At 32.2% G+C, this 11,255-nt stretch overlaps 1 protein-coding gene across 1 annotated transcript in view; it reads right to left on the reverse strand.

The window, feature by feature from the left end:
• LOC148279172 (protein still life, isoform SIF type 1-like) overlaps window positions 1-10,872 on the reverse strand; it is a 55,166-nt gene extending 44,294 nt beyond the window's left edge. Inside the window, exons 1-3 of the mRNA XM_088230334.1 lie at window positions 10,762-10,872; window positions 3,783-3,930; window positions 1,067-1,251 (exon numbers count right to left, since the gene is read on the reverse strand). Of these exons, the coding sequence (XP_088086460.1) occupies window positions 1,067-1,251; window positions 3,783-3,889 (292 nt within the window). The 5' untranslated portion in view covers window positions 3,890-3,930; window positions 10,762-10,872. The remainder of the gene's footprint in view (window positions 1-1,066; window positions 1,252-3,782; window positions 3,931-10,761) is intronic.
• Window positions 10,873-11,255: the final 383 nt, after the last annotated feature.

The following is an 11,255-nucleotide window of genomic DNA, read 5'->3' on the forward strand; positions in this document are numbered from 1 at the left end:
AAACCTTCACCATAGTTGTTGCACAAAAATATAAAACCAACACGACATGCATTCTAATAAGTAGGTGCACTGATTAGGACAAACATGCACTGATAAAATTATGAAAAAATTCTATGTTGTTTGAGAAATAGTTGAAAAAAGGTAGAAGGGAGAGAGAGAGGGGGTGAGCTTAATAGGTTTAATAGAGTGACTATTACAGTCGAACATCATATAAAGGACTATATTGAAAGGTTGTTTGATTATTGATCAAAGTAACATTATTTTTTAAAGCTTTCCAAATGTGAAATATTTTCAAATTATTAACTTTTAAACCTTTATTATTTGTATGTAAGATTTTAACTCCTGTATTTTTATTAAAGTCACGATTTAAATTGATTAGGTGATTTGCGTTTTTATTGTGAAGGCACCTCATATGTTCTTTAACACGAATATAAAAATTTCTTGATATTCTTCCAACCTAAACTGAAGGACAAGAATTGCATTGTAATTGGTAAACAGCACAACAAACAAACACCTGCATTTTTTAATACACTTTCATTATCTTTATTACTAAGCAATCATTTACCGATATTGTTATTTGTATAAAAAGCAGGTTTGATATTTTTTGGTAAAAATTTGCATACATTTGTGGATATAGTATTTACTGAAATAATTATTTACAAAGAAGAATATTTTCATGAATAATCAGCATATGTTTGTTCTAATCAATGCATGTGCTTATTAAAATGCATGTCGTGTTGGTATTATATTTTTGTGCAACAACTATGGTGAAGGTGTATCGTGGGTTTTGCATGTTGGTTCGCATGTTGGTCTAATTGGTGCCCTGACGAAGAGACGGGTACGTCTCGAAACCGGTAGACATAAAAAAGTCGGTAAGTGGTTATATACAAAATTTTAATAACATTTAGTAATGATAGATTCTGATGGAATGTCGGTCTATTTACTAAATAAATCCTTAGTATTTGTTTATTTGAGATATCTTCGTTAACATCTCAACAGGGACGAAGAAATCATTTTGTAGATAATCAAGGATACTAAATATTTAAGTAAAGATTGAAGCTCTTACCAGGTTGTAGTAATCGCACGTCCAGGATCTTGTCCACCTGCGAGTTGTAGGCCGTGATGTGGAAGACGCACTCGGGGGAGTCTTGTATGCAGGTGATGTTGACGGGGACAAGATCCTCGGATACCTGCTGCCATTTCACGGTGCCGGCACCGCTGGCCGACACGTGAAACACCTCAGCCCATAGCCTAGACATCATACAATATATATATATATACAAAGAAATATTTACAAAAAACATGAATATTTAATGCGAAAATGAAGGCACGCGCTTAATCTTTAGGGTAATCTCTTACAACATAAGTTTTGATACATAAATTAAAAAAATATAAAAAAATAAAATAAAGTAACAAATGCATTACCTACTTAAAAATTGGATTATTTTTCCATCCGTCAGATTGTCAAAGAAAACAAAATAAAATTTTTGTAAGTGTTGCCAGGGTAGTCAATTTTTTTACGCTACTTTGCCTATCTAATGAGAAAACTAATGAAAATTAGACTTCTCGGATTAAACAACGCCGTGGTGGACATTTGACCAACATTATCTTCAAAACATCAAATATTATTTACACGACATAAAAAAATACATTTTATGTAAAATAAATTTTGTTTTATTTTTTAAGTTCAATGTTCATTAATTAAATAATTCTCATTAAATGACCCTTTATTAAACTACTCTGTTGTGTCAATGAATGTTTCCACGTGTATAATGAAATTTTAGAGCAATTAACAAATTGCTTTTTTTTTTAAATATAATTATCTTACATTTGTGTTTTGATTATATTCTTCGTGATCTGGCAACATTACGCGGTGACTTCACGCATGCTCGCAGTGAAAGTGGGGCGAAGTGGGAGTTTTTTTGGACAAAGCCCGATGTGTTCGAATATGATTCTACGCTCCTTCTGGACCATTCATAATTTTATGACTAGCATACAGAAAACAGTTTTTTCCCGCGAAGCCAAAGCTTGTTTGCGGGTGACAATTTAAAGTAAAAAAATGTTATAATAATTAATGATGCGATGGGGAGGCGCAAACGTTATTATTTTAAAAGATAGAGAGCCCATATACGAATTAAAGTAGGTCCAACAATGTCAGCTAACACACAGGTTATTAAGGATGTTTACTGCCACTTAATATACCATGAAAATCAACTCACCTATTTAAAGTGTTCCCCCTCGCTTAACTAGATATTATATACGCGAATAATGTGATTTTTGTCTTTTTGATTATTATAACTGAACAAATAAATGCGGTTGTCATAGAGCTGACTATCTTTAATCATAATTATTTCAATGCGGTAGGTACTGCCAGAATGTTCGGCGCATTCACGCAAAACCAATAATAACATTATATCGACGCTGGAAAGGAAAAAGTGAACAAGTGACATGAAGCAACTGTGCAAAAGAGCGAATTAAAGTTTTTTGTTTACATACGTATTTTTGGGGTTGATTCCTAAACAATTTAAATAAATACTTAAAATACGAAATTCTTTGTTAATTAAAAAAAATATATAAATAATAATTGGCTCTTTTGTAAAGTTACTACATGTCCCTTGGTAATTTATTACTTTCCAGCGTCGAGACGATCATGTTATTTACATAGTTACTAATTGCAACAGGGATGGAGAACGTTTTATAGAAGGATATGGAAGTTTAGGCATTTACAGGGCCTGTTATTGGATGGTTCAAGTGGCATACCGTATTACTCACAAAAAAGTTCTCTTTATGATTAAATAATTTGTTTTGTAAAACTGTAGTGAGTATGAGTGAATAACTTTAAAAATATCGATTTAGACATTAGTGATTACTATTTTTACATGGTTTCTTGCATAGATTTTTTGCTTCACATGCCAGAAACCACAGACTTGAATAAATTACCATAAATCGTTTTCCTACCATATTAAAAGTATAAAATGTCTACTAGATCTTCTCCTTCTTGACAACAAAAAACTTTTACAGAACGAAAACTTATATAAATACGATTATTAAAAAATTTAGAGAAGGGAATATGGAAGTCTAGGCATTTACAAGACTTTTAACCTGTCGTTGGCTGGTTTAAGTGATCACTTTACACACTATGTAATATTTACCATTTTTCCTAAGTTCGAACATCCATATATTAACATCCAGAGAATAATATGTTAAAAAGGTAAAAGAATCTTGTAATGAAAAATTCCCTCAGAGACGTGAAAAATGTCAATGTCCAAAGTAATATTGTTCAATACAGAGATAGCCTTTCCAACAAGCATTACCATTGTCAGGTTGGTCCTGTATATTGGAATGTGAAACAGTCTATGCTGACGCTGTCTAAGGTTATTATCCGGAACATAAAAGCTAATGCTTCGCATAATTTCAGGTTTGTCAATAATACCGCGCTACAACCGAAAGAAGTGCGTAGTTAAATACACATTCCTTCTGGTCTTCAAACTGCTGTAACCAAGCATACCCTGGAGGAACTCAGTAGGACAAAGCTATGGATTATATCCGCACTCCCTCGTGTAGAGAAATCGAAGAAATTTCTTCTGAACCCTCTCCACCATAAGAGAGTCATTCAACTCACACGGTCCCCAAATCATCGAGCCACTCTCGAGTATACTTCGCATCAACGAGTTATAAAGAATTCTCAGTACTCGGGTATTACCAAAAACCCTGGCAGAACGCAAGACGAATCCTAACATCTTCAACAAACTACTACAAACTGTTTCGATGACGCTGTTTACCTCAGTAAGTGTCCATCTCGCCGCCGGGAACCTTGAAAGGGGCCATCCTCGTAGCGGTAGGCCTTGCGGATCAAAGGGGCGCAGGAGCAGGACAATTTGTTGCCCATAACGCCGCGCTGCCCACACTCGCCGCAGGTCACTATACCACCTGCAAAAAAAATCTCAATTTAATTTTCGTCATAATATTGTCATCGCATTGTCACTTCATACCATACCAAAAAATCTTACCAATGGCTTTTACAATATTATTAATTTAATTTATATTAAGAAACGTCTTACAGCTTCTTACAAAACATATTAAACTGTATCCATCATTGATAGAATTTCGAAATAAACAAACCAGTAGCAGGGGTCGTATTGACATGGACCATTAAAGCAGGCAACGTCCGACCCCCCCAGCTGGTGGGGCTGGGGGTGGGGGGGTCAAAAACACATCCGCCGCGCCTTAGTCTGAGCTTTAAAACTTGGTCAGTTTAGCTTCTAGGTCAAGTTTGGTATCATTTTCATATGAAGAACATTTATGAAGAACAAAAAATTTATTTCAGGAACCATTTTTTAACCTGTCATAGTAAAAAACTAGAGAAAATTAAAAAAACAAAAATCTTTTTTTGCATATCCTCCTATATTTTATATTCCGATATTTATAAAATAAAAAATAACTGTAGGTATTCCCATTTTTTTGTTTTTAAAAATATGATTTTTTAAAAGATTTTTGAAATATAAATTGACTTAAAAAATAGATAAAGCCGCGCGGCGGCAGCGGAGTGACGCGCTGAGAGTGACGGCGGGCTGCGGCTGCAGGTCATATTGACATGGACCTTGCATGACGTTATGGAAGCATTCCTCTTAGAATAGTTGTTCCTTCCAAGTGTGCTGATTTAGACCGGTAGGCAACGTCCTCGTCCGGCCCCCGCTGGTGGGTTTAAGGGGAGGAGGAGGAGGGTCAAACTCTCCATCTACTGCGCCTCAGTCTGTCTGAGCTTAAAAATTTAGTCAGTTTAGCTAATAGGTCAGGTTTAGCATTGTTTTTGTATAAACCAAAGACTAGGAACTCATTTTTATAGTAAATGAACATTACCAAAATAAGCCTTTATTTTGCCAGAATAGAAGTTGCGGTAAGGGGGTGAGAAAACCAAACTCCGCGGTACAAATCGTGCTCCAGCCATTTAACTGAATGCTTGCATTTAGGCATATCACCGAGAAGTAATTAAATTTTAAAAGTAGAGAAAGTGACATAAACATGTGATTTCAAATATTTTATTTGACGTTATTGATAATATTTTCTTAATTATGGTTATTTATAATAAATGCACGAGTTTGCATTCATATTCATGTCCCGACTTGCTACAAATGAAATTCGTGCGAAAGTATAATTTACATGTGGACAATACAAGAGATATGACAAAATTGTATTGCCTCTGTGAACAGCCTCAACACAACGCTACGACAAGATGAAAATTTGGCCACGGTTCACACGTGAGTGCTGGGAAAAGGAATACACGACAGTGTTTATTACAAGCTTATACGAAAAATATGATTTATTTTATACAAAGATGTATTGAGTTTGTTAAAGAGCGAACTTAAAAATAAAAAAGGACATTTTTCTGCTTCCATTTTTGCTGGAAAAAATACGCGGAAGCGTAAAGCAAATCGCTACTGTCATAAGGCCCTGTTCCAGCGCGTTTACACAAGGATATTGCGGCCGCGCGCGGTGATGGGTACTTATTGTTCCGCGGAGTAAGCCTGCCTGTCTATCTCAGTGACAATGAATTTGAACAATGTTTTGTCCTATAACTGTTTACACGTGGATAATGGCCAAATCTTGGGATAAAACAGTATTATATAGTCCACGCGTAAACAGCCCTTAAGTCAGGTTCATTTTATTCGAATGCTTTATAAGCCCATGTCAATGCGTTAGTGCCAGTCTGCGAACCAAGAAAACAAATAATTGTTATACTTATGCACGCACATTAGAATGATTTACATTTCAAAAAAATAGTACGCACACAAAGGCAAACTGATTGTACCTAACAATTTTTAGAATGGGGAAATATTTCATACTAACTATATCGATAAAAATATATAAAAAGGATTTGGAATTTTTTTTTGTATTTTCAAAATCAATGTGGATATTGTGGAGAAATGTTTTCATGTATATATTTACAATTTTTTTTTTTTAAACGTCTAGAAAAACTCGGTGGCATGTTTGGCCTTGGTAATTGTGACGTTAAGATTTGTGATAATGTTCTTAACAAATTTTAATGGTCAGAACAAATAAACATGAATCGTGACGTATTACGTGCGTGGCCAATGGAATGAATATTTTTTATGCTACTAATAAGTAACAAAAAAAAGTTTATGACAATTTACGTATATTTATGATCACTAAATACACTTTTTAAAAAAAAAGTAGATTTAAGATGATCAATAATAAAATATAGTAATTCAACAAAAATAACATAAATGTTTTGTAACATCGCCCTTCTCTCGAATCACAATGTTTATTATGTAAGGCATGCTTCCTTTGCATTTATTATTTGTTTGTGGGTTTCTATGTCACCTTTCTGTCAGTCTTTACAAATCGCTTGTTTGTAATCACAGTTTTTGTAATCTGCAGTTTTACGAGGTCCCATAGATTTTCTATGGGATTTTAGATTTGATTGTTTCCAGGCCAATCAAACACGTTTATATTATGTTTTTTAAAAAGTTGTGTGATCCTTTTGGATTAGCATAGAACTAAATCTAGCATGAATATAACATGTCTATTTGGAAACCATTCCCGGACCTGAGGCAAAATTTTTGTATCCTGTACCTGAATGTACCGATTTTACCTGATTGTATTATCTGCAATATGAAGTCGATCAGTACCTTATCCACTTATTATGAACAGTATATATTCGTAATGGACGTTCATCCTTCTATTTATGCAGTTCTTGTTGTATTTTTTTTCTGCTTATCTCCTAACCATGGTTGATTTACCTTTGATTTTTTTTATAATTCACCCAAAAAGCTCACCTACAGAAAATGTTTATACGTTAGATGTCAGAATAAATAATTAATGTGTTAAAAAATCTGCGGTTCTTAAATATTCCACCAATAAGGTTTCAGTCGCTTTTTTTTCATAGCTGATAAAGTAGTGGCTTTTTTGTAGGTCAGCAATAAGAAAAGCATAATTCTTTTATTCTACGCTAAGCTGTTGAGATATTTGAATTCCAGCATCTTGAATATTTTTTTAACAACTTTATATGGCATTTTTCTACTGTTTACGCACAAATCTCTAATTTCTCTAATTATATAAATATAAATAATATAAAAATTACAAAAACTTTAATAAAAAAGTAAAACCAAGTTTCGCAATTCTTTAATAATACAATTTAATGAATAAAAATGTGAAACTATCATTTCAACTTCGACAAATTTCGATTTCAACGCAACGTTCGAGTCTTCTACATGGCGACCAGATATCAAATGGACACCATTTAACAAGAAAGCGTCTGTAATATTAAAAAAAAAAAAAGATTTCATCTAACTTTTATAGGTAAATGATAATCAATGGTGTAAAATAAATGTTTATTGTCATAAACTTAAAGTAAGACTTTCATTATATTTTAAACATAATAAATACGTTTATTCTGAGACATCTCTTAGAATTTTAACAAGAATTATCCATTCTCTTTTTGTTCGTTTTATTACAGTTTTATGTTTTAAATGAAAACTTTACCTTAATTATATAAAAATATACTAATAACGATTTCAGTTGGTTACAATGATAGATATATTGTAAATTATAATGTGTTAATACGAAACTTACAAGTAAACTTGACACTGGCAAAAACATCCAGCTTATTTGGATTTGGCCATTTGCCATTTTAAAACAAACAAGATTTGAATGGACTTAAAAATAATTTACGTAAATAAACAGTAAATAAGTTTATTAGCTTATAAAAAATCTTCTATTTGTGCTCTCTGCCTCAAATTTATTATCAAGTGATTTTTTTAAAATAAGGGTATTCCAGTACCGCATATGTAGTTACGTAAATATTTCGGCTGTCATAGAAAATCATTTCATAACTGAAATACCTGATAATTTAGGTATTGTAATCTGTATTTATCAGCACCTGTCAACACCTGTCGAAGAAAAATTTTTTGTTTTAGATTACAAATTTAATGTTTTTTTCAGAGTTTTTTTATTTTAAAAAACGCGAACTGCGTCGCGAACGTGGGACCTGAGCCACGTTATTTATGTTAAACATATTTTTTTAATAAGCTCTTTCAAGTTAACTAGAGTTATCTCAAAGAAAAATGTCATGTTTTACCGGAAAAAGTATTTCAATTTTGAAACAGGAAAAAATATCGCCCCCAAAGAAACCGTTTATTTACTTTCAATTTTTGAGTTTTAAAGTAAAATCACAGCTTCCTGAAAAACTATGAGATTGAGCCAGAACTTCGGACGATTGTTTTTGACGCGATTACTGCTCTCAGTTAAAAATCTTGGAAAAAATAGAGAAAACGAGTTAAGATAAATCCACCTCGTTATGTAGTGGTTGCCGCTTTCACCTACCATTCTTGACATTCGGGGTTTGATTCCCAGTAAAGTGAACAAGCGATATAATTTTATAAGATTTTTGTAACTTTAATATTTTGTTTTTCAGAGACTGACACCCGAAGAGTAAGACTGATCACCTCACCTTTGTCTAACAGCTGATTTAACTACGCTACATTCGGTTTACTAATTCATTGTCCTTTGCACCACTGAGTGTGGAAAGGGGGGTGACGACTGTAAAAGTAATTTTCGATAATACAGTTTTTATTTAAAAACTGACTACTAAATATTAAATATACGTCGTTTGCAAAAAAAAACCTTATTTTAGTTGTTTAATGCAAAATTCTAAAAACAGTTAGGAATGTTGTACTTTTTTTTATAGAAATATAGATAAGTTATTATCGTAAAGAAAAAAACTTGACATTTAACAAATTATTCGTAATAGTTGAACGATTGCGCTTTTAGAAACGAAGACAAATAAATTATTATGGATTTTTTAAAGTAATTATTCGTCTCGTAAGCATTTTCAGGAAGTGGGTTTCTAAATCGTTGTAGCCATAGACAATTTGTTGCATATACCTACATGTCTATTGCTTTCATTTCCATTTTTTTTTTTGAATTAACGGTACAAGTACCTTTTACATTACATATATACATAAGTATTTACAGTGGAGTATATACAGTAACAACTTTTTCAATGCTTACTTAGAAAGAACATAATTAAAATATTGATTCCACACTAAAATTTTTTACAAGTAATTGTTTACAAGCTGGAAATTTTATTAAAAATATGTCACCTTAATCCGAATGTTTATTACCCAGCGCATGTAGACGATTCAGTACTGAATTGCTAGAATATATTGAGATATGATTGTTGCAGTGATAAAATTGAACTAGCCTAGTCACTCTAATTTAAAAAAAATCCTTTTGATATTTGTAACTCGCGTGTTGGCTGGCTGTAAATATCAGGTTTCACAATTAAGAAAAGAGAAAAAAGATAATAAAGTCAAAAACTAATGTACAATTCATAAAACAAATTATTGCAGATGGAACCAAAATGTTCATAAATTACGCAAAAACTAAGTATAACAAGGAACTTTTCTGGAAATCGAAAATAGCGGCAAAAAGATAAAAACTATGCATTTGTTTGGTTTGAAAACGGGAAAATACTAGCGAGAAAAACAAATGACTCTCAAATCATACATATTAAGACGCTAACGACACAGATAAAAATATAAAGACATTGTTTAAAATATCTAGAACATCCTTCAAGCATCAGTAATTATTATTTCATCTTTTACTATGGAGCCACAATACATAGATTCTTCCTAAATTTTAAATTAAAAATTATACTGAATTGATCATTGATTATATCGGTAAATTCCCTGCGCATTTTAACAAACTAGTATACTGTTCCAAAAATATTAGAAGCGCCAGCAAGAACTTTGATGAATTGTCTATACTTCGGCATAATCTCAAAACAAACTTTCATTTTATTATTTAACTGTATGTTGGCTAGACTTATATAAAATTAAATAAAAATGACTGAATTATTACATAATATGTTAAAGAATCACTAACATAAGCCATTGGACATGCAAACACACTGTACATTTGTACATTCCTTACTTACACTCTACACTTATCACACTGTATTTGTGGAATTATTAAAATTGAACGATAAATAAAATGTTATTTCGAATAAAATAAAATTTAATCTATCGATTTTTCAAAAATAAAAATAAAATTTTATTACATCTATACATTTTTGGGAAGTAGTCTTTTTTCTAGAAATATGTTTTTTTTTTAAATTTGCTCAAGTATGCGAACTATTTAATTTACGTTTCTTAATTAAAACTTATTACTTACAATAAAAATCATAATATCCAACTTTTGGCAAAATTCGCTAGTAACTAAAATTTTAGTGAAAGTATATTTTTCAAAATATAACAAGTTATGTGTTTAATAATTTTTAATCAAAAATTTTTTAGCTGCATTTAAGAAAAAGTGTTTTAATATAGAAAAAAAAATTATTTAGTGCAAACAAGAAAAAAAATTATTTATATTAAAAAAGCATTACAAGAGGGTTTGAAATTTCACTTAAAATTAATTATTTAAAAACATCCAACTTTAAGGTGTCACGATTAATTCATGGAGCAATCTACAAAGTCGTCAATTTTTTCATTGATAAATAAAGTTTTGGCATTATGAATTAATACTTATTTCAATTCCACTGTATATTTGATAAAATATAATTTTTGGACGATTCTGGTCCGGCCACCCGATAGTGCATCGCCTGTCGTCGGTTAAAGCGAGACGCTGATATTGCCATCGATATTTTTAAAGACAACGTTTCAATGCCGACATTCTTCATTTCGAATCTTGGAGAACACTCAACCCCTTTAATTAAAATATTGTTGAAATGAAACAACTCACTTGAGGTCCCGTGGTGTCACCACATCCCCTCCGCCCTAGAGAGTGAGTGTCCCCGGTTGAGGCTCTGCGAGCGTTGCGTCCCGTGTCGGTGGTGATGATGATGCTTCGAGCCGTGCTGGAACAAAACAAACCACTAATATAATCACAACTCCACAAACTCTCAGTTTAAGTATTTAACCCAACAGGTATACTAAAACGGAACACTTGAGATTTACCAATTTAAGCAGAAAGTTAGATGAGTTTCAGACATACCTACTCGAATTTGCGTTTATACTTATTATCTACACTCGTTCGGATAAAAATTCCTCGCCATAATAACGAAAATCTGACTGAATTCACTTATCTTCTGTATTATTTTTTAGCCTGTGTTAACGTATCAGACATTATATTTTTATAGGGTCAATTATTGTGACGAATCGTCGGCCTAACTTGGATAACTCGTAAATCCAAAACTTACTTTTTCAGCGGAGACTGGGAGGGTGAGAACAGTTTAA

This window comes from Micrasema longulum, unplaced genomic scaffold, assembly GCF_059751315.1.
Source record: "Micrasema longulum isolate JH-2025_06_02 unplaced genomic scaffold, ASM5975131v1 h1tg000747l, whole genome shotgun sequence".
NCBI lineage: Eukaryota > Metazoa > Arthropoda > Insecta > Trichoptera > Brachycentridae > Micrasema > Micrasema longulum.